The 24,269-nt window shown below is 40.3% G+C and overlaps 3 protein-coding genes across 7 annotated transcripts; 1 reads left to right on the top strand and 2 right to left on the bottom strand.

Moving 5' to 3' along the window:
• Positions 1-34: 34 nt before the first annotated feature.
• rdh12 (retinol dehydrogenase 12) lies at positions 35-7,695 on the bottom strand. 3 transcript variants are annotated; one of them, XM_061794701.1, is made up of 7 exons: positions 7,606-7,695; positions 4,506-4,624; positions 3,506-3,661; positions 2,814-2,918; positions 2,542-2,751; positions 1,402-1,591; positions 35-607 (listed from the first exon to the last, which is right to left on the bottom strand). In XM_061794701.1, exons 2-7 carry the CDS (start codon positions 4,597-4,599, stop codon positions 505-507), a joined length of 858 nt encoding a protein of 285 aa, XP_061650685.1. In that variant the 5' UTR covers positions 4,600-4,624; positions 7,606-7,695; the 3' UTR covers positions 35-504. The 3 variants fall into 3 exon arrangements, with proteins under 3 accessions (XP_061650685.1, XP_061650683.1, XP_061650684.1); XM_061794699.1 differs by lacking the exon at positions 7,606-7,695 and adding an exon at positions 5,793-5,950; XM_061794700.1 differs by lacking the exon at positions 7,606-7,695 and adding an exon at positions 5,793-5,942 and having other exon boundaries at positions 4,506-4,621.
• Positions 7,044-12,911, top strand: vti1b (vesicle transport through interaction with t-SNAREs 1B). 3 transcript variants are annotated; one of them, XM_061794702.1, is made up of 6 exons: positions 7,046-7,457; positions 7,537-7,595; positions 8,494-8,673; positions 9,057-9,248; positions 9,329-9,390; positions 11,108-12,911. In XM_061794702.1, exons 1-6 carry the CDS (start codon positions 7,361-7,363, stop codon positions 11,199-11,201), a joined length of 684 nt encoding a protein of 227 aa, XP_061650686.1. In that variant the 5' UTR covers positions 7,046-7,360; the 3' UTR covers positions 11,202-12,911. The 3 variants fall into 3 exon arrangements, with proteins under 3 accessions (XP_061650688.1, XP_061650686.1, XP_061650687.1); XM_061794703.1 differs by having other exon boundaries at positions 7,049-7,457; positions 9,075-9,248; XM_061794704.1 differs by lacking the exon at positions 7,537-7,595 and having other exon boundaries at positions 7,044-7,457.
• Positions 12,877-20,398, bottom strand: arg2 (arginase 2). The gene is made up of 8 exons (XM_061794696.1): positions 19,943-20,398; positions 19,784-19,856; positions 16,033-16,207; positions 15,788-15,947; positions 15,615-15,709; positions 14,677-14,781; positions 14,458-14,594; positions 12,877-13,652 (listed from the first exon to the last, which is right to left on the bottom strand). The coding sequence occupies exons 1-8, from the start codon at positions 20,054-20,056 to the stop codon at positions 13,459-13,461; spliced, it is 1,053 nt and encodes a 350-aa protein (XP_061650680.1). The 5' UTR covers positions 20,057-20,398; the 3' UTR covers positions 12,877-13,458.
• Between the last annotated feature and the right edge of the window lie 3,871 nt (positions 20,399-24,269).

The raw sequence follows: 24,269 nt of genomic DNA, 5'->3' as shown, positions 1-24,269 counted from the left end.
TGGATGGATGGATGTTTAAAAATGAGTGACCGGGTCCAAATGCTAACAGTTTATTTACATGAAATGTAAACATTCAACTCTGCACGTGAACGTTAGTTGTGGTTAAAAAGGCAAACGAACCTCGCTGGTATAAAAGCACACGTAAACTCTTGGCATCCTAGCGTGAAAGCACACAAGGAAGGCGTTTTTCTGTCATTATCATAAAGTAACACTTAGCTTACTAATTGTTTGGATCCACCTTAAGGACAAAAGCCCTGTGAGATTTTGGCACACACGTGAAGCAGATTTAGCTGCGAATACGCTTAAAAGCAAGACAAAATATCAGATAAATTGACTAAAAGGTGCTGGTCGTTTTACCCTGCTTGGACCGCTCACAGTTTGGCAATACATCCAGCTGCCCTGCCTTCACATTGTCTCACTAAAATGTGGTGGGTTTTTTTTTTTTTTTTTTTTGCTTGAAAAATTCTGCACTATATCAATGAAATGATGGATAAAAGTCTTCAATTAGTCCCACTGGATGCCGAGGAGCTCGCAGCTGGTGTCCCACAGACGCCGGGCGGCTTCGTCACTCCTCCCCTGGGGGGCCACAAAGGCGGGGGTGCAGTCGCTGCAACGCAAAAAAAAAAAAAAAAAAAAAAACTGCATTTGTACTTTTTCAAAAATGTATTTTTAATCATGAGTCTTTTCAGTAAGTCATCATTTAGATTTTTCTTTCTGTACGTTTACGTGTTAAATAAAAATTACAAAATATTTAACTTTTTTTAGAAATTGTTTATCAGTCATTTTTATTTAAATTCATTCATTTTAAAGTTTAGAATAAATTTGTTTAGAAATGTAAAAAATCCACAATTTCAATTTAGTGTTTGTAATTGTTTGTTTAATGGTTCTATAATTACAGTAGTAGAATTTCGTTAAAATGTATAAAAACAAGGTGTTTTTATTTTGTATTACAATATTTTTGTAATTTTTTTTATAATTACAATTTTGTTATATATATATATATATATATATATATATATACACACACACACACGTAATTATTTTATTTAACTATTTGGAATTTAAGTTTGTTTTGTCATTAAAATTTTATATTTTTGCATTAAAAAAGGTATTCATTTATTTTAAAATTAAAATTATGTAATTGTATTAAAAGAAATGTTTAGAAATACCCAATTATTTTAATTAGAGATGGTCCAAACTATTCTAATTTAATATTATTTTGTAAATATTTTTAGAATGGCAATATATAGAATTTAAAATATGTACTGTAAGACGCTATTTAACGTGCTAGCAGCTAGCATAGATACTTGTACACAAACGGTAGAGCAACACATTTTATAATAATACTCACAGGCGTATATTTTTTGTTCCCTATGAAAAATGAGGGAGATTGAGTTGTACCTGAAGTGTTTCCCCGAGATGGAATGCAGCTCCTCAGCCACGGCGCAGTAGACGGTGGTCTGGGCGCCCTCGCGGGGCGTCTTCAGGAAGACCGAAAACACGCTGAAGAAGATCATCATCAGGGTGGAGTGACGCGTCAGGTCCGAGTTCACCGTGCCGGGGTGTACCGAGTTCACCGTCACGTTGCTGCCTGGGAGAATCGTTGCTAGGTAAACGTCACCCACGTTTACTCAACGTGTATGTGGCTCTTGAAGTAGCACTGTTTTTCTTTACAATATGCGCTTTCTATTTCATACACAGCAGAGTGTAATTCTCCAAGTAGCATACATGGCATAGGATCTTCGCTATGATTCTGTAGACAGACTGTTGTTTACGTGCCTCTGTAGGTGCTGATGTTTCGGTTAACTTTTTCATGTTTGTGTGTGAATGACAGCAACTGAGACAATTAATTAAGCATTTCCTGATGGTAAAAAAGGAGGGGTTGTAATACCTTGATGGTTATTTGAGGGAGGCTATTGTTGTAATTTGATGGTTATTTGTCTGAAGCTGATGGTTATTTAAGGGAGGCTTTTGTCTTGAGTGGATGATTGCCTGAGGGTGGCGTTTATTTGTCTCAAGTTGATGCCGCTTGAGGGGGAAATTTGTCTTGAGTTGCTGAATATTTGAGGGAGGTTTTCATTTGTTAGAAGTTGCTGATTATTCGAGGGAGGTATTTGTTTCCTCCGTTGCTGATAATTTGTGGTGTCTTATTTGTCAAGTTGATTATTTGAGGGAGGCGTTTTTCTTAACTTATTTTTAGCGAGGCGCTTACATGTGAGAGGGAGGCATTTATTCGTCTTGAGTTGATTATTTGAGTGGGTGTTTATTGATTAAGTTGATAATTGCTTGGAGGTGTTAATTTGTCTTAAATTCATGATTGCTTGAGGAACATGCATAAGGGAATGATCCTTTGGGGGAGGCCTGCTTGTCACTTTTGTTGATTTGAGGAAGGTGTTTATTTGTTGTAAGTTGATTATTTGAGGGAGGTGTTTGTTTCTTCATTTCCAAAACGATGACTGCTTGAGGGTAGTGTGCGTTTGCTAAGTTGATGACTGCAATAGGGAGGCAGGTCAAATAATAAGAAAAAAAGCCGTTTTGTACCTTTGAGGCGCCTCGCCAGCTCTCGAGCAAAGAGCACGTTGGCCAGCTTGCTCTGGCAGTACGCCAGTCCGCTGTTGTAGCTTCCCTGGCTGTGCAGGTCGTGGAAGCGAATCCAGCCGAAGTTGTGCGCCAGCGACGAGACCACCACGATGCGCGCCGGAGCGCTGCGCTTCAGCAGGTCCACCAGCATTGACGTCAACAGGAAGTGACCTTCAAACGGTGGGAAATAATACGACAGAAGGATCTGGTGGTGATTGCAGTCCAGGTCTTACCTAAGTGATTGACCCCGATGTGCACCTCGAAGCCGTCGTTAGTTTTGGTGTAGGGGCACATCATCACCCCCGCATTGTTGATCAGGACGTGAAGATGGGTGAAGTCTGTAGAATAATGACAAACATCACTTATAGAAAAAACAGTCATAGAAGTCTGTGTAGATCATCCAGGTCCTGGTAATCCACAAAGGATGAATCAAAGCAACTGGACTCTTTTTGTTTAAGATGTTTCACCTTTAATCCAAAAGATTTGAAAGAGGTGTGAAAGAAGCCATCTAACTAGAAAACTAGCTAACTAGAAAGGCACTCTCTAAACAGAGGAGGAGGTTTGCGCCATCACTTATCGTACAATCACCTCCCCACAAAATGTTCTCATTCCATGGAAAGAGTGCCCCTAGTGTCTAATTCTGATAACATGTTTTGCAAGCAGACAGTTGAACGACCGGTTGGTATGCAGGATGGTTGTACACCGGCCACACCAGGCGGCGACGACGACGACGACGCTATTATGACCACCTCCAGAAGACTTCACACTTTAGAAATTTAGAACTCAAGAAGCCTTTTGGATTCAAGGTGAAACGTCTTCAACACACGAGAAGAGTCCAGCTGCCTCGATTCAACCTTTGCGGCTCGGTCATTAGAAGACAAACATCAGCCATGAAACAACAAAATGAGAGTTGACAGACTTTTACCTCGAAGGAAATGATGCGCGAAGGATCGTATGGAGCACGTGTCGGCCAAGTCCAGCTCCCGAACCTCCACCTGTGCTTGGGCGTACGCTGCCCGGATGCTGGCCGCCGCCTCCTCGCCTTTGTCCACGTTCCGGCACGCCATCACCACCCGAGCTCCTGACGCGTCAAAATAGTAGAAAACATCTTCAGTCTCGGCAGAACGGTATAGAAAATGGATGGATGGATGGCTTTGGGGAGGTTTAATCCCTTCAAATCTCCTCTTGAGCAGGTAAAAATTGTCCACTTTACGGTATAAATCTGGAGATTATCTTGGCAGTTCTAAAACCTTCCACTTCTATCCTCTGATGAACTCTTGATCTTGTTTTGGCAGCGTGTTTTAAGTCATACCGGGGGGGGGGGGGGGGGGTGGGGGGGCGCCATATCAGTAAACTGTAGGGGCCGGTACATCTCAATAAATTAGAATAGTGTCAAAAGCTCAATTTAGTTAGGTAGTTCAATTCAAAAAGTGAAATTTATAGAGATGCATTACACACACTCTCAGTGAAAGATATCATGATTTGTTTAGCATATGTGTATAATTTTGATAATTATAGCTTACAGCAAACGAAAACCCCAAATTCACCAGCTCTACAAACTCGAATATTACATAGCAAACAATCAAGAAACAATGGAAATGATTTTTAATGTAGAAATTGGGCAGGAATTTGCTCTCTGAAAAGTATTTTCCCAAGTGTTTAATTAATCGATATCCTGTATGAATAATTAATTAAATGGACTTCTCTAGCACAATCTAATTTATTGAGATGTACCTGGATGTAAATTAGCCACACTTTGTCAAAAGTCAGCAAAATTACAAACAGCTTGCTGACACACTTTTTCAGAAGTCGGTTGTGTAATTAATTACACACACACACACACACAAAACAAAAAGACCAAACTTTGTGTACACAAGCAATGAAAAAGTACATTTTCTTGAATATGCCCCCATTCCAAGAGTAACCTCGAGTGGCCAGGTCCAGGGCGGTCTCCTTCCCGATGCCAGTGTTGGCCCCAGTGATGAGGACCGTCTTCCCGTCCAGACGAGTCGACGACATGCACACTCCTCCCGCCGCATATCTTCTGTGGAAAAAATCGATATGGCATGGATAACCCTTGTGAGAGATTGTCCACATGCTATGGCAAAATGTGGCTATATTTTGTTGGCTAAGTTGAAAGTATATAGTGTTTCATACATTTAAAAAAAAATAATTATTTACTGATCAAAAACGTGGCATGGTGAACCAGTGATTTAGCACGTCCGCGTCACAGTTGTGAGGTTGGTGTTCCAAATCCGGGCTCTGGCCTGTAGTCATATTTTTTTTTCTTGTAAAATTGACAACTTTATCCTATGAAAGAGTATGAGGGCCACACTGAAAATTCCGATGTTAAAATTACAAGGAAAAATATGAGTTATTTGCTAAATAAAGTCAAAATGTAAGAGGTTTTATAGGTTATGAGAATTAAACTTAGGTTTTTTTTCTTGTAAAATATTAGGGGCCATGCTGCCAATGTAAAAAAAAAAAAAAAAAAAAAAAAAGTACAAAGAGTTCTTTTTTTTCTTAAGTGATTACATTTTAATCATTATGCATGTATTAGAAAAAAAAATGTCCCTCGTAAAACGACATCTTTATTCTAAAAAAATATTGGGGCAATACGAAAAACAAATACAAGGCAAAAAACTTTGTTTTTTCTTATTGTAAAATTGCTCATTTATTTTACGAACAAGTACTTAGCGACACTGACAATTTTAACAATTGTAAAACTATGCTGAAGACTGAAGTTGTGATTTTTACTATATACTATATATAGATATACTATATATATTTTTTAATAGTATTACTATATTTCCACCTCGTTTTTTTCTTTTTTGGTGGGGGCAAAATATGGTGATCAATAACGTGCATGGTCTTAATTATTCACGCACATGGCGGGTTCCACGTCAGGTGGTGAGAGCACGCCACAGAGCGCGGTAACGTCGTGACCAATGGCGCAGCTGGCCCGCCCACGCGCAACCTCCTGATTGGCCCAAACCGTGCCAACGTACACCCCCGTGTTCGAGCGAATTGATTTTCTATTGGGGACCAATATCGTGTGAAATGAGAGCAAAAACACCAACGTTAATGTTATATTACGGTTTCGTTTTGTTACGACGTCATTCTTCGTCATGCTAATACTAATATGCGACAACCAGACGGAATACGTGCTGTCACAAGAGTCCGTGTCAAAGCCTGAAAAGATGGCTTCTTACCGTATGTGAGGTGTAAATAAAACCACCAATAACGTCACCGCGGCGACTCCGGCGAGGAGTAAGAAAAGCAACATCGTTGTAGCACGGAAGGATGCTGTCGTTGCCGCTTGATGGCACAACAGCTGATGATTTAAAAAAAAAAAAAAAAAAAAAAGACGAGCGATGCCGCGCGAATGGCATCTTGGGATATGTAGTCCTTACAGCTACCACCGTACGAACAGAATCATGGTATTTGTAGTACTTAGCGCCGCTAACCGCTCTCGCTCAACCTCCGACCTTACTGGTCAAATTTCAATATATCAATAAATATCAAGATTCACAAAAACTGAACATGTACAGAAAATTATGTCCAGAACAGTACATTTAACAATGAAATAAAAACTAAAAAGTCAGGTCTATTCAGGAAACAAAAAATATGCACATCTTATATACAGTCAATTAAGGCTTGTTGGTTTTAACCCATTTCAATGTTTTTTTTTTTTAACGTTCTTTCATTTATATAAACTAAAAACAGTAGGTGACATTTCATGAATCCACATCTATGGATAAATTGTTTAATAAGGGTGTTATTAATTTTACGATTTTTATGTATTATTATTCCATATTTAATATCAGTTTTTTCAAGCTGTTTGGGTGATTTGTCCTTTTCCGATATCCACTGTTCTATTAGTCACATAGATAATGTAAACAAAAAAGGTAAATTACAAGAAAAGTAAAATTAAAAATTTTACGACAGTATTAACACGCTGAAAATGTAACAAAATAAAAATAAAAACGTAAATTTTAAATTCAAATTAAATTTAAATTGAAAAATAAAATTCCTAATTTATAACACAAAATATTAGACTACACTGAAAGTTGTAAAATGACGCTAACAAAGTCGGTAATGTAGGAGGTCAAAGTCATAATTGTCTTTTGAAAAATTACGACTTTATTCTAATATTTCACATAAAAATCGACTTTTGTCTTATGTTGATATATTCGTCATTGTGGGCAAAATATGAGCAGACATAACAAGGTAAGTCACGTTATATTTTAAATATGGCGATAAAGTTAAACGTGTAAAAAAACAAAACAAAAAAACGCATTTAATGTATCGCTCAGGGTTACAATTTACGATTTAACCTGATAACAAGAAATACTTGAAAGAAGAAATACTTGAAAAACGCGAATTCATTACTCAGTACTACATTACCCAGAAGACAACAGTAGTAGGTGTTCAAAAAACCGCCTATATATAATAATTATTAGCTCCTTCATTTTGACGCTAGGTAAAAGTAGAACATACATTTTTAACATTGAACTTAGCAAACCATAAATATATACAGAATGTACCATAATACAAGTTTTATTTGATGATTTAAAAAAGCATTTCAAGCCACTCTGTTTGATTTTTAAACTGGAGGTTTTTTTTTGGTTTTTTTTTGCCCTTCGATCACGAGGACCATCATGCGGAAAGAATTGTCTTGCTCACTGCTTGACTCAACGCTGTAACTTCTTTATTTGGCTCCGCGGTGCCCTGTAATAAACCCCCAAAAGGAGCGAACGTGTATTCTGGATCAACTACAATGTCGTCGGAGGAATTTGAGAAGTTGCACGAAATCTACAGGTCCCTATACGAAGAGCTGAAGCTAATGCCGGAGAGGCTGCTGAGGAGCAATGGCGGTACGAAACAAACAACAGTTCTCTAGTTCAACAACGTATTTGAAATAATGACGAGCTTTGTATTTTGTTAAACCCGTAGAGGAGAAGAAGAGCTTGCTGAGGGCCTTCGAAGAGAGGAAAGAGGAGGCGGAAGAAATTGTGAGCTAACCTGGCTGTTTTGGAAACGTTAGCAAGCAAGCCGCCTTGTTAGAATCACCTGCACCGGCTAATAAGATGCAGTAAAAGAGCTGCACAACTCGAAAAACTCTTGTCTCGCTGCACGAGAGGGCCACAATATTAGAAACCGTGTGTTCTCATTATTCTGCAGTCCTCCATGAAAGGAGACTTTGTGTTTAATCAAAACATCGGAGTGATATTGTACTCGCCAACCTTTATTTCCTCATGTGATATTTATTGCCTGATTGTTTTTTTTTTAATTTGGTGGTGTTTAATCATGAAACAATACCAAATAAACAACTATCGGCTAATAAACAGTAATTGAGAGGAAAAGAGTTCACAAACATTTGCGCCAACTACATATTTAGCCGATTAATCGATGGAATAATGGATTTCAAAAATAGTGGCTAACTGCAGCCTTACTGTACACTCACTCCACTGAAAACCGCAGAGATACAATGAGTCATTCCAGAAATTGGAGGATAGTTTAGGCACAAACATTTAGAAACAATTGACCGTTCATTTATAATGGTTTCAAGAAAAAATAGGCAATGAACATGATACAATTTCATTCGTTCAGTTCAGCTATCAATGCCACATTTGTTGCGGGATATTTCATTTGTTATATATATTTTACCGTTTTTAGCGCAACCCTGTTCCAGATACTCATCTCTAAAATTAAGTGTCCATTAGAAAAGCGGGGTAACTGCACTAAGTATACGCTCAATTCACAATGCAAAGGAAGTGAAGTGTCATGGCTTGTAATCTTTCATCAAAACACCACAGGAATGCTATCTACCCTTATCGTTATCGCCCTTTTACAGCCTTTGTATTCCTTTGGCATGCAAAAAAACAATACCGTGTCCTTGTTTCCCCTTAGCTGCAGGGAATGGAAGTGGAGTTGCGCGACGCGCCCCCCTCCTACCGGAATCCCATGAGGACCAAGCTGCATCTCTACCACCGTGACCTCGCCAAGCTGCAGCGGGACGCCAAGACCTCGGCCCCGCCGCTGTCGGACGGGAGTCACGGCGGCATCTATTCATCGCAAAACCAACAAAGCGTGAGTTTCAAGAGAATGTGGAGACACTAGTTTCGCACGTTTAGCTTGATGGACCTTCACAATACTTGTGATAAACAGTCGGCTAGGGGTGTCAAATTTTTTTCTCAGAGAGCCATAACAACTGTGAAAACCATATACAGTGAACTCCCGTTATTCGCGTACGATAGGGACTGAGAAATTGATGCACTGCGAGAAGGGTTTTGTAATTGAGTATAAATGCCACAAGAGGGTGATAAAGCTCTTTAAATGGAGAGGATCATAAATAGATGCAAATTTAAGAAAAAGAACGGAAGGAAATTGCTCAAATGTGGCCCGATCGTCGGTACGCGTGTACGCCTGCTTGAGTGTGTGACTCACGGTCAAAATGGCTTCCACCCGGTTAGTCGTCCCCCTTTCTCCAGACACGCTTGCAGTCGCAGCGGGCCTTGCTCCTGCAGGGCACCGAGTCGTTGCACAACGCCAGCGAGAGCATCGACCGCAGTCAGCGCCTCGCGGCCGAGACGGAGCACATCGGCACGGACATCATCGAGGAGCTCGGCGAGCAGCGGGAGCAGCTGGACCGGACCAGGGACAGAGTGAGTGATCCGAGAGCCCAAGGCAGTTCCACTTCATCTCCCTCACCCAAAATTTTATTTTATTTTTTTTCTGTTTGTAGCTTGTGAATACGGGAGAGAACCTCAGTCGCACGCGGAAAATCCTTCGTTCTATGTCTCGTCGGTAAGTGTGAGCTCAGAGTTGATTTTGTCTAACAGTGGAACCTTCCAAGTCGAACGCAATCTCTTTCGGAACAGCTCACTTTGATTCTTTCATTCTTAGTCAAACCTTCCTCATAGGCAGTAATGGAGATATAATTGTAATGTAAGGTCTTAAATTGTCATAAAAAAAACACAAAAAAAGATTTGGCTTCCTTAAGCCTGCAGATACAGTAAACCCCCGTTATATCGTGGTTCACGCTTCGCGGTCCCGCTATTTTGCTGATTTTCATTACTGCGCAGTACCTTTTTGTTTTTTACCAGTTAAGGCAATTGATAGTACAGGTAGTACCCCAAAGTGACGGTTGATGCGAATTGTTAGCCCATGTGTTGATAGTTTCCCACTGCATGTTAGCATTCGGGTAGCGGAGGCTGTGTGGTCACTTTAAGTACACAGGATGTAATTCTCTTAGTTTGATGTGTAGTTTTACAGTAACCTTCTGAAGAGTGGCAACAAACAGCTCGAAGCCTCTTTTTTGAAGAATATTTACTGACTATGTCTGCCAAACCGCCGCTCGTTGGGAAGTGAGTTGAGTCACCTGCCACCAAACAGGGCTCGTATTGCGAGTTTAAGCTTGGAAGTTAAAGCAAAAAAAGCTGGCCGATCGGTAGCTCATATGTCGAACAAATCACAAGTGAGGGCACTCGCATCCCAAAGCACCACTGAAAAAAGGCATTTTCAGAATAGCACAATCATTAAAGAAAACAGAAATAAAGACAAGAATGAGATGGTCTCCATTCAGTCATCATTCATGTTTTCCAAAAAACAAAGCCAATATTTCACACATTCTGCCAGGGTATGTAAACTTATAAGCACAGCCGTAAAGCCATCCATCCATCCATGTGTCCTGGGTCGTCCTCGGGGTCTCCTCCCGGTGGGACGTGCCCGGAACACCTCACCGGGGAGGCGTCAGGGAGGCATCCGAATCAGATGCCCCAGCCACCTCATCTGGCTCCTCTCGATGCGCAGGAGCAGCGGCTCTACTCTGAGATCCTCCCGGATGACCGAGCTTCTCGCCCTATCTCTAAGGGAGAGCCCGGACACCCTGCGGAGGAAACTCATTTCGGCCACTTCTATCCGGGATCTTGTTCTTTCACGACTCACAGCTCGTGACCATAGGTGAGGGTAGGAACGTAGATCGACTGGTAAATCGAGAGCTTCGCCTTTCGGCTTAGCTCCTTCTTTACCACAACGGATCGATACAAAGTCCGCATCACTCCAGACGCTGCACCGATCCGCCTGTTGATCTCCCGTTCCATTCTTCCCTCACTCGTGAACAAGACCCCAAGATACTTGAACTCCTCCACTTGGGGCAGGATCTCATCCCCGACCCGGAGAGGGCACGCCACCCTTTTCTCATCCCAGCCGCTAAACACTCTGCTGCGAACCGCTCCAGTGAGAGTTGGAGATCATGGCCTGATGAAGCGAACAGAACCACATCATCTGCAAAAAGCAGAGATGCAATACTGAGGCCACCAAAGCGGACCCCCTCTATGCCTCGACTGCGCCTAGAAATTCTGAACTTTTATGGACAACCGTAAAAGTTAAACGCAAGTTAATCACTGCATAATAAAGACAGCAATTTAGACCTGTTCCAAATTGTGGGCTTGTTTTCTGACATTCCACTGCATGTTGTATTGATAATCATTGGCTGACATGTTTTGCTGACTTCTTCCATCAGGCTCATGACAAACAAGCTGCTGCTGGCTGTCATCATTCTCATGGAATTGGCCATTCTCGGAGCTGTAGTTTACCTCAAGTTCTTTCGGCGATGAGGGTGAAGAAAAGAAAAACAAAGTCCGGACCTGCTCTCGGGTCCATGAGGTCGTCCTTGTTTTAAGTCTTACTGAAGGTCCAGCCTTAGATAAGGATACCTCTCCACAAGAATCACAGAAGAAAATGGGCACTAATGACCAGACTCTTAATACAGAGAAATCCCTGTGGAAGGAAGTTTTGTTACATCCGCGGACCAGAGAGGATGTGCAGTAAAGGCGCTACTGGACCCAGAACATTGCCTTTGGCAGCCAGTGTGTTAAACTGAGGTACTCCGTTTAGCAATAGTCAATATAGGAAGAGATGGCACTGTCTGTCGTCAGTCACTGTTTTTAAATTTTCATTTTACATCGCTCAGGTTAACTATTGTTTATTACTTTCTTGTCAGTGTATAGAAAATTGGCTTTCACATTTCAACACTAACTGTATCTCACATTTCTCAAGGACAACCCCCCCCCCCCCCCCCCCCCGTCTCTCCAGTTACCCCTTTCAAACTGCACTGTTGCCAGTGACGTTGCAGTGCTAGAGCCATAATTAGTGCTGATTTTCACAAGCTACCAAAATGGTGCCAGACTAGCAACAACTTGTTGTTGGTCCAAAACAAGGTCTTCTCAATTTTATGACAAGAAGCCAGTGAAGTACGATGACACATGGATTTAGGGCTGCTTTGGCTATACAACACTTGTACCCAACCAGCAGTGGCGCCAGCTAGGTGGGAAAGGGGTGAAAAAAGCCCACCTAAATTTGTTTTAAGCCTTCGAGTCATGGCAAGTAAGACTTTTTCCTTACGTGGTATATTTCAATCAATCGATGGGACGATTGTGAATGTTAATTTTTCCAGAAATAACAAGAATGATTCTTCAATAACTTCCATCCTCTTTCGTTGATGCATATGCAAGATTTAAAAAAGTGGTGGTTCTAACATTGAATCTTGCAAGTACTCCTTAAAAAAAAAAAAAAAAAAAAAAAAAAAAACTCTATTCCAAGTACCCACTTCCTCTTTTGTTGGTAAATATCAGATTTTTTTTTTTTTAATAAATATTGGTTGAAGATTGTAGCCTACCTTGTGTAACTCCTTGATGAAGAAAAAAAAATCTAGTTACTGTTTTCTCTTTTTTGATGAATATCTACAGATTGGAAAAAGGTTGTAGATTGAACTTTGAGGAACTCTTCAAGGAGTTCAAAAACGTTTTAATTACCTGCTTCCTCATTTGTTAATGATTATTTTGATATTTTAAAAGGTGGTGGTTCTTGGATTAAACTCTTTAAAACCACGGACCAAATATATTTTTTAAAAGCTTTAGTGAACCTTGCGAAACCTAAAAAAAAAACTATTACAATTACGTTTCCTCTTGATGAATATCTTATGTTTTGAAGTGATTCTATGAATGAACCCTGCAGAACTAAAAAAAAAAAAAAAAAACTTCCAAGGAACTGCTTCCTCTTTTTGTTTATATATATATATATATATATTTTTTTTTTGCAACTGCCTTGTGGAACTCCAAAAAAACAACAACAACACACCTCTTTTAATTACATGCTTACACTTTCTGTGAAGAATAGTTTAAGATGATTTAAAAGTGGTGGTTCTAAGATTGAACTTTGTGAAAAAATAACTTTTGTCTCTGTTGGCCGTGATTGACGAACCCACCCAGGCACTGAATCACTTAGATGGAAGACCAGAAAATAAACTCTTTAATACAAGAATGTAACTGTCTGTCAGTCTGAAGTTTTAGCTTAAAGCCTTTGAGTCAGCGTTTTTGTAACATAGTTATACTCTCACACATATGTATTATTTAGTAGTTTCATTGTAAATGACAAAATTAAACCATCAGCAAAATACAGTAACCACAGCTGGTCCAAAAGTGCAAACATGAGTTCTAGTTTTAACTACATCTACAAAAACACTTGTCAGTTTATGTTTAATCACACCTTTGAGGCAGGTTCATTTGCTTGTAAACCAAACAAATAATAAATAGGAGGCATCCATGCCTTCTTACATAAAATAGCAAAATAAGTTAGTGTGTTGTCTAAATTAATGTCTAGGCTTTACATGGCAAACCTTACGAGACAAAGACATACAAATACTTTCCACAAATACAACACAATGAAGAGAGAGAACCAAAAAAAAACTATAATACCCTAGCTACTTAGATTTTTTTTGTTTTTTGTTTTGTTTGTTTTTTTGCACTCTTGGATGCAACACTTTGGAATGCTCGAGGGTGGCGCAAGAAGTCCGTGGCTTTTCGCTTTGAGCTCTCAGAGGCAAAGCTGCTCTGTGTCGTCTTCCTTCGCCGAGGGGATCTCATCAATGACCCCGTGGGCACCTTCTCTCGTCTGCCCGAGGGACGACACGATGACGTCCACGGCCAGTGAGGCGGTGGCCTCCACGGCCGCCCGGGACACCCCCACCATGGGGTTCACTTCCACCAGGTCCATGACCGACAGCAGACCTGCACATCGAAAAGTTATGTGGGTTGGATGGCAGAATGCCCCCACCGCCCAAGTGAAAAGTGTTCAAACCGTCTACTGATCACCACCCATTATCTTAAAGGGGTCTGAGTCATTGGAGAACCACTACATTCTGACGCTAGTTTTGAGGAAGTCCTCCAGTATGTCCTGGATGACTGTTATACCTGACCAGGGAGGCCTCTGAAATTGATCCCCGAGCCACCTCAGCTGGTCCTGGATGACCCTTGTATCCTGGAGGTCCATCCGTTCTTTTCAGCTAATGTGAGTCTGATTCATGAGGGAAGCAGATTTACTAGTCCCAGACCACCACTTCAAGTTCTACTAGGATGGAGGACCACAACTTCTAGTTCTACTACGGGTGAGAGGACCACTACATTCGCACACTAGCTATTAAACGTAGTCCTCCAACATATCCTAGGTCTGCGAGGCATCTGGACTAGATAACCAGAGCCACTTCAGCTGATCCTGGCTACTCTGGAGTTCTTCCTGGATGACTAAACTAAGAGTGAACCCAGACACTCTGGAGTCCTCCAGCATATCCTAGGCTAATTTCAACGACTCCCTGGCTGGACATGATAATTTTACACCTCAACCAGGGAGATGTCCAGGCAGCATCTGGAGTAGAAACCCGAGATGCCTCAACTGGTGCAGGCTACTCTTGAGTATCTCCGAGTCTGAGACTCTGAAGCGGAGAGTTCAGACACGCTTGTGTCCTGACCTTTTCCATGACTGCACGACCCAGTTATTGATCACAGGTGAGGGGTGTTGATCAGTGTATGTGTGTACCTGTATTGTGAACTTCCTCTGTGATGTAGATGCCCTCCCTGTAGGTCAACCCTCCATTCACTGGCGTTCCCGTCGCGGGAGCCAGAGACGGGTCGAACGCGTCGATGTCAAAGCTCAAGTGAATGGGTCTTTGTTTTCTGTTGGAGAAGGTGAAAAGGGTTTTAAACAAACAAATTGGTTGGATTATTTCAAGTCAAGCCAGTGGATGTCGAGCGTTACCTTGCCAGCACGTGGTCCAGAGCGACTTCGGTGACCCTCTGGATGCCGAGTCTGTCGATATCCCTCATGGTGAAGTATTGGATGCCCAAGTTCTTCAAGATGTGGCTGTGGAGCACACAAAATGTTGTAAACCACAAAGTACTCACTGTCTATACTAAAGTAAAGTTAGACCTGATTCAACACACACTGGAATGTACAAAAGTACAAATTAATTCAATTAGTTATATACAATACCCCTTTTGATAACTTGGCACAATGGGGGGAAAAATGTCACACAAATGAGTTGACCTCTAAAGTGCTCGCACTGAGAAAAAGAAAAATCATACGTCATTACGTCGCATAGTGTTTAAAAGCTAGCTAGCGTTAGCTCGTCCTTGACATCGTTAAATGCGTTCCCATAGCTTTGCTAATGGTGTGAAGGAAGTAACGTACAAATTTGTCTGATACCAACTGGAAAAAATGCACCCTCCTCTTATTTGTAGGCTGGCACAAAACACATCGCCACAAATCATTCTTGTAGCCATTCTCTCAAACTAGGTCCCGAATGATCATGAGGAATATCTTTCTTCAAATTTGTTGCTGTTGTCGTTAATGCTCCCTGGTTCACACATTCCTCTGTTGCTGCGTTCCCTATTTTTTCCGCCTCGCAAGACTCCAAGATCTCAAATCAATATCTCGACTATGGTTGACTGTACCTCTCTATTTGCATCTTTTCGACATTTGTGTGTGTGTCACCATCCGCAGAGATTTAAAAAACCAAACATAAGCCTATTTTGACTACGTAAGGAATATAAAGTCCCTATTGTTGATCAAATATAGGGAGTAAAAACAAGTACAGATGCCGGAAAAATAAAGTATAAAGTATAGTATTTGTACTTTGTTGCTTCCCACCATTGGGTTCAATGTTCAAGCTGTTAGGCTTTGTTCTTAATACTCACTACTCGCCAGGGTCCACATCCCTAAGTCCGATATACACCAGGTCCCTGCAAGTGAGGAACGGCTTCACCCAAGAGAACCCCGGGAGATCTGGCATCTGTGTTGGACGGGCAGAAACAGGTGAGTTTCACGTGGAACGGTCGCCTTCTAGTTTGTGAACTTGACTTTGTCTCACCTTGTCTTGCAGCTCTTTGAGCATGAACGACACCGGCTGGCCGTGGAGGTTCCCCGACGGCGATGTCAAGGGCGTGTTCACGTCGGCGTGAGCGTCAATCCAGATGACACACAGGTCAGGACACTGTTGGGCGTGGCCTGCCACTGATCCAATACCAAGGCTTTGTATGAGAAACAAATTGCGGTCTTATGAACAGGGAGTAGCAGGGAAACACTGAAATGGTTTTTGCTCAGTTCCCTTGTTACCTGTGGTCCCCGCCCAGCATGACCAGGGTGTGGCCGGCGCCCACCGCTCTGCTCACAGCGCCTGACAGCTTCTTCGTGGCAGCGCCCACTGTGCGAGGGAACTTCACGTTCATGTAGGGTTCGTCCATCTCCGGGTGGTGGAAACTGAGGTCACCAAAGTCGTGCACGGCGTAATCTGAAACCACCGAAAACAGACGTCAATTAAGTAACCTTCCTCCTTATCAAAGGACAGACACTGAAGCACAGCGATTCGTCAGGTACACCTGACCTAACAGCCTAATAAACAGTGAATTCCCACTTTTATGGGGGATAAGTTATTTTCATAAACTATTAAGCATGATGTCACCCTTATGCTCCATTTCATTTTGAGGGCTTTGCCGTACCCACCGAATGTTGGAGGTGTGTTCATCCTGGTGAATTTGTACATTTGGTTAGCAGTTTCGGTAGTACTCCTTTTTGAAAATTCAGCCCCCAAAGCCTTGACAACATGAAATTTGGTCGCCATGTCTATTATATGCAGGGTATTGCATTTGCACACCCACAAAAATGTCTAAAAAAACAAAAGCCCTGCCATTTTGGTGAAATCTAAGAAGCAGCCAGCGACCAAAATGTTGTAGACATTTTTGTCTGATTGCAACCAAATTTGAACCACATGACAGATGGGTGGTGCTAGATTAAAATTTATACTTCCGGAGGCTGTTGAACAGCCACTGACTCGACGTGTACATGCGTAGCTTCCGGTCTGATGAGTCATTTTGTGCCACCCACCCTCTCAACTCTTGAGCTTGGGTCAAGGCCGTTTGCGGTGGATGTCAAAGCGGCGTATTCTCCCACCCGATGTACGGTGAGGTAATATCGGGAATTCATACAGGCGATACGAGACCAGATGGCAGAGTAGTCTTACCAAGCTGATCTGAGGGTAACAGTGTGGCCCATTACCTTTAGTATGCACGACAGGAATAGACACTGAAGGACAATTCTGAAGTGTTCCCTTTAATACGCAAGGTTGCAGCTTTGAGCGATAAGACCACCGCGATATGTGTCGCTTGCAGACGATGTTTTACAGTGGGAGTATAAAAACAAAGTGCTGAAAAATAAAAAAAAATCCATGCCATCAACCAAAAGCCCTACCCCTAGTAGATTTTTTATTATTATTTAAATGCTTATATCAAAATAAATCAATAATAATAAAACATTTTTTAATTTAAAATTGAATATTTTCTCTATTATAAAAATTCCACACCAACAAAACAAACAAAAGACATGATGATGCCCGGTAACCTCTGCCTCGTACAGTAATAATCAATTAAATTACAAATAATAACTTTATTTTTCAATTTTCCCCATTTTTTTTGGGAACATTATGAAAATTCAACACCACCATATCAAAACACGAAGGGAAAAAAAAAACCACCCTACGTCCCCAGTTGATGTCTCTCACTTTTTATTTTTTTACAAAATATTTTTAAAACCATTAGATGGAAATACATTTAAAACATATTTTACCCAAACTCACATTATTAAATATTATAAAAGTTCCACATCAACAAAATAAAAATACTGGACACTCAGTAAAAGAAACGCATTTTTAAATTCCATTATTCAATATTAGAAAAATTCCACACCAGCAAAACAAAAAAACCTTTCGTGTCAGGTCTGGTATGCATTCATTCATTATAATTTGAATGAGAAAATTTTATATTTTTAGAGACCTATATAAAACTAAATACAACATTACGGAAATTCAAATTCATACCCCTTCCCGCCTCTAAAAATGGTTTTATTCAATATTTGAAAACAATTCTGCACCACCAATAAAAAAACAAAAAGACTATTTTGAGACATTCTTATTTGAAATGTTCTCAGTGTACCATTCACTACATACTGACAATTTTCTAAATACTATGCCTATATTATATCATAATGCCAGTAACAATCCAGGTTGCTTCTTTATGACGATGAGTCCAATGTTCACAGCAGTGAAAAATAAGTTGCAAGCATGTGCCCGCGCGCACGTGCAGTCTTTTAGCGACAGCCAGGTTTTCCGATGGCCTTCTCGCCGCCACATTCCGTTTTGAGGGTAATTATAGCAACCACACTAACATGAGCTGTATGTTGTCGCGCTCTGATGTACTGCAAGCCACTTTCCAGACAAATGAAAAGCTTTTGATTCAGGCCCGGTCATTTAAACATTTAACTCACAAACTAATAACCGTGTGCGTAAATGTGTCATTTTTTGCAAGATATGTGCTAGATATGTGTGAGGTTCTATCACTTATCACGAATAATAAAATATTTTAGTGGCATTGGGTTTGCCTTGTTTTGTATCAAAGTCACCCCGGGGTTCGATCACTAGTTATTACCGCTCATAATAAAACTATTATTATACGAGCATACTGTTTGCCTTGTTTTATGTCAGTCACCCCTTTCACACTTGAGTCATTCTGTAGTAAAAAGCTTTGAGATGCTATAACTAGTTTCCGTAAATAACAGCTATTTTATTATTTTGTTGGTTTGCCCTTCTCACACTGTATGCAACACATTCAATACTTACTAGACTTCTCGAGACATTTTGAGGTGTGGTAGTTCACCTTTTGTTGTTATATATTGCCCAGGCTATCTTTTTTTTTTTTTTTTTTTTTTTTTTTTTTTTTAAAAAGGAGATTAAACATCTCCACCCCTGCCGTGATGACTCATTCCTACGGTATGGTAGCTTTTATTGTCAGTCCGCAATATGTGTGGCAAGCCTTCTTAACATGTAAAGGGAGGTTTGACTTTTCGGAATTAACATTGTAGGTGTATCAACAACGTCGTTTTCACTTTTTTTTGTCATTCAATTTTGACAGATAGAGATGCCAAGTCAAAACTGAATTACAGATATCTGCAACATCATTTTGACCCGGACAAGTGACGTCACTTTTGCCATTCTTGTTTGTCAGTGGAGAGATTTTACTATTCTGCTGCCAATATCTGATAGTGAATTACAGCTCTACAATGGAATTTTAGTAAACTCCAATTCTGACTTGTCTTAATTCCGTGTACAAATATCCACAACGGCATTCTGCCTTGTTAAAACTCGATTTAAGATTTCCAAAATGGGACATGTAGATATCTTGAATTGAGGTGAATTAAAGATATCTTGAACTGCAATTATGACTAGTCAGAATCAAATTCTACATTTCACAAACTGGAGTTACAGATATCTACAGTTCTGTCACACATATCTGTAATTCACATGGCAGATATCTGCATGTGAATTGTGTATGAGAAATGAAATTACTTTACAGAGAAATGCTCGCTGTGGATAGAAAGAATATTACGGCTATCTGAAATGTTCCGTTTTGACAAGGCAAAACTAAACTACACAATCTGTTAAACCGTAAATCCCCTTTTATGACGTGTGGGTGCGAGGGGGCGTGACTTGACTTGACCTTTGCCTACGGTAATAGAGAAAAAGAAAAAAAAAGCACACTGTGTCCCCTTGCACTGCAGACTGTGAGGGGGGGGGGGGGGGGGGGGGGGGGTGCACTCTCATTGTCTGCAGTTTCTGAGCATGCGTAGTGCGCACACGTGGAAATGAGACCACGCCATTGCAGCATATTTGAAATGGAAAAACGAATTCGACAGCCTCAAAATGATACTGCAAGGAGAGAACTAGACCTTGTGCGTATGTAAAATGCATGCGCGCGCGAGTGTATAAATACGCCGATGAGGTAACGGTTCAATCTGGTTATGTAAATCCGGTGCTCACCTAAACCGGAGAGCCGCTCGATGAGCCCAGCATCCCTGATGACTTTAGGCCCGTGTTCCACGCCTCTTCTTATCTGAAAAGAATAATAATTCACGTGACGTTTTCTTACTTTGGTGTCAGCTAAATACGTCATTGATCATCATCATAATAATAATCTACCTGTCCTCGCGAGAAGGGAGCCCCCAGCACCGCCACCGACTGGGCTCGGCTGGGCTGGCCGCCTGCGAGCGCCCGATTGCGGGCAAATCTGAGCAGATGTCCCCTGAGAGCCATGGTGTGCCCTTTCTTTCTTTCTTCCTTCCTTCCTTCCTTCCTTTCTTCCTTCCTTCTCTCCTTCTCTCTTGAGTCCCCGCCGCGAGTCTGACGAAAGACCGGCGCGATGTTGCCTCTTGTTCGGATGCCGAACGTGACCCGTCCCGTCACAAGTTCCGGTTTTATGGAATCCTACCGCAGCTACTTAATATTCATAAGACTACGAAGCCATAGAAACTCGCGGGTCGTCTCGGATTTATTTTATTTTATTTTTTTTCCTTGATGGAGTTTACTAGTTATCTCCCGATCTCACGTTTATTACAAGGCGTAAAAAATAAAATAAAAAAAGTGTCGTAACTTCCACGCACTGAGCGCGCCTTTGTAAATTCCATGGCCGGTAACGTCAGCCTGTGACACACCTTCACGTCGGCCAATGAAACGCGGCGAAAAAAAAAAAGTGGGTTCACGTTGTAGGCGTGGTCTATTTGGGGGTGGGGGGGGGGGGGGGACGGATACGTCAGACAGTGGAGTTCAGGATGGAAATTTCCACGGACGCACGCAGCCGAGCGCGGACTGATGAGCTTGTTTACAGTGGTGGGCACTGGTGGGGCATCTATTTTGGAACCACGTGCTCAAAAACGTCAAAAACATAGGATCACATAACACAAAACACGCATATACACCTGAACATTTAAATGTATATTATGTCGAGTACAGCAGGAAAAGTATCATGAGTTTATTTTTTCTCACTCGTCACTATGAAGTTGCTCTCCCTTCAATGATTTATTATTTATAACAACGATGTAATCCACTTTCCCCACCTTTGTTGAACCAAGGCAAATATATGACATTCAGAAAAACAAAATCTCACGGCACACCACACAAAAATGTCACAAAAAGTAAATGGGAGTTTATTTGATTACGGGCCTTTTTGCGTCCTTGATGTAAAATTTCAAGAAAAAATATATTTAAATATATTTTTTTCAACAACCAGCAGTCGGCGTGCCTAATTATAAGTGTTGTCCAAAAATTTCATGTTAATATTAGTATATTTTGACATTTTTTGGAGCGGTTTTATGGTGGTATTTTACAGACTTGTAGTGTTAATGTTTAAAGATTTTCCTGTAAAAACTTGATAATCATTTCAAATGTACAGGACTACCTAACTAAAAGGAAAAAATAAGATAACTCTACCACATAGCACAGTTAGCGAAAAACTTTGAAATCTCATTACCATCACGTCATTACCATCACAAGATTAATAAATTTTTAATCAATATGCAATTGTGGCGGTAATGACATTTCTTGAGGGTATCTGACAAAAAGACCAAATTAAAAAAATATGTAAAATCAATATATATGGACAAAACAGAATGCAATGATTTGCAAATCATGTTCAATCTATATTTAATTGAATACACTACAAAGACAAGATATTTAATCTTCAAACAGATAAGCTTTATTCTTTTTAGCAAATAATCATTAACTTAGAATTTTATGGCTGCAACACGTTCCAAAAAAGCTGGGACAGGGTCATATTTACCCTGTGTTACATCACCTTTTCTTTTAACAACATTCAATAAAGGTTTGGGAACTGAGGACACTAATTGTTGAAGCTTTTGTAGGTGGAATTCTTTCCCATTCTTGCTCGATGTACAGCTTCAGCTGTTCCAACAGGCCGGGGTCTCCGTTGTCGTATTTTACGCTTCATAATGCGGCACACATTTTCAATGGGAGACAGGTCTGGACTGCAGGCAGGCCAGTCTAGTACCTGCACTCTTTTACTACGATGCCACGCTGTTGTAACACGTGCAGAATGTGGTTTTGCATTGTCTTGCTGAAATAAGCAGGGGCGTCTATGAAAAAGACGTTGCTTGGATGGCAGCATATGTTTCTCCAAAACCTGTATGTACCTTTCAGCATTAATGATGCCTTCACAGATTTGTAAGTTACCCATGCCATTGGCACTAACACAGCCCCAGACCATCACAGATGCTGGCTTTTGAACTTTCTGTCCATAACAGTCTGGATAGTTCTTTTCCTCTTTGGCCCGGAGGACACGATGTCCACAATTTCCAAAAACAATTTGAAATGTGGACTCGTCGGACCACAGAATTATTTTCCACTTTGCATTAGTCCATCTTAGATGAGCTTGGGCCCAGAGAAGAAGGCGGCGTTTCTGGGTGTTGTTGATAAATGGCTTTTGCTTTGCATAGTAGAGTTTCAAGTTTCATGTGGTGATATCCTTTACACATTGATGTCGATTGTTGATGCAGGGCCGCCTGAGGGATCGAAGGTCACGGGCATTCAATGTTGGTTTTTGGCCTTGCCGCTTACATGCAGTGATTTCTCCAGATTCTCTGAACCTTTTGATGATATGGACCGTAGATGATGAAATCCCTAAATTCCTTGCAATTGTACTTTGAGGAACATTGTCCTTAAACTGTTTGAGTATTTTCTCACGCACTTGTTCACAAAGAGTTTAACCTCGCCCCATCTTTGCTTGTGAATGACTGAGCAATTCAGGGAAGCTCCTTTTATACGGAATCATGGCACCCACCTGTTCCTAATTAGCCTGTTCACCTCTAGGATGTTCCAAACAGATGTTTAATGAGCATTCCTCAACTTTCTCTGTCTTTTTTGCCACCTGCAGCCATAAAATTCCAAGTTAATGATTATTTGCTAAAAAGAATCAAGTTTATCAGTTTGAACATTAAATATCTTTGTAGTTTATTCAATTAAATATAGGTTGAACATGATTTGCAAATCATTGTATTCTGTTTTTATTTGTTTAACACAACGTTCCAACTTCATTGGAATTGGGGTTGTACATTGATTTGCCTTATGAGAATCCATTTAGTTTAATGCTAGTATATAACGGAAAATGTCTATAGGCTAGCAGTTGGCATCGATAGTCATGGTTTTAGAAGTAACGGCTATTTGAACACAAATGGTAGAACAACACATTTTACAAAGATAATATAACAATACTCAGAGGCATACATATATTTTTTATATTGTCTACGATAAATTACCACTAATTACAGCATTTTACTGAGTCAGTAGTAAAAGATTCTTCTTCGTTTGTGTCTCCATGACTGTAATGTTGTACTGCCTCCCAGTGGCCAATGGCGGCACAGCACATTGAATTGTAATTGTAATCGTTTGTATTCTATTATGTTACTACTCCGTTTTTATAAAGTACAATGTCATAGAATTATATTTTTCTTGATTAAAAAACACAAACACACAAATGTCTGGTTTTGGAGGAGGCTGGAACGGATTAATAGGATTTTTATTCATTTTAAAGTTGAAAGAAGAGATACAATTGTTTTGAGTTATGATTACAGTCAAGGAACAAATTAAACTCGTATCTCAAGGCATCACTGTAGAGTATATCTGTAGTATACTGCCACAGGTGGCCGAGGGGCGCACACCAGAAGGAGCAGCACAATGTCCATTGAATTGAAGCAAAGCATGTGGGAAAAACGGTTTAATTTCTTTGCATTCTATTTAAATATGTCATTACTGTATGTTTTCATAAAGAAATATTATAGAGTGCTTGTATTCTTCATAAAAGTATTCCAAAAGGAGTAGGCAGAAGTAAAAATGTACGGTGTATATATCCCGATCCCCATGTTACATTTATATTGGTTTATAAATGATTCAATTGTTGAGAACTCAACTCACTTCTCTAGATGACCAAGGCATGACAGACAGAGCAGCACAATGGTCATTTAATTGAAGCAAAAAATGAAAAAAAAAATGTATATATTTTTTTACATGCTATGTAATTTGTCATTACTGTATGTTTTTATAAAGTGCAATATTATAAAGTGCTATTTTTTTTAATGAAAGTAACTTAAGTGCAGAAACTCAACTCAACTCGCTGCACTTGTTTTTAACCTTTTATTCACAATGTGCTAAGATGTAATAATAATGTATTATGTAAATATGTAACTATATCACATTCTACAGTTTCTCTTATGTATTTGTATTTGCTTTTATTTTACTTAGTTTTACTGTCTGCAATAAGAATGTTCTCAATTGCCTGGATAAATAAAGGTTCATAAAAAATTCATACATTAAATTATCATTGTATTGCTTATAAATCTTACATGTTTGACATTTGGAAGAAATCATTGTCCAATTTGATGCTGTCTTCTTTATGCCTGTGGTATTTTGACGAAAGCATGATCAAGACGTGTAAAATTGCGGTGAAAAATTGGAAAAT

This window comes from Phyllopteryx taeniolatus, chromosome 13 (assembly GCF_024500385.1).
Source record: "Phyllopteryx taeniolatus isolate TA_2022b chromosome 13, UOR_Ptae_1.2, whole genome shotgun sequence".
NCBI classification, from domain to species: Eukaryota; Metazoa; Chordata; class Actinopteri; order Syngnathiformes; family Syngnathidae; genus Phyllopteryx; species Phyllopteryx taeniolatus.
This window is presented reverse-complemented; position numbering and strand designations above follow the sequence as displayed.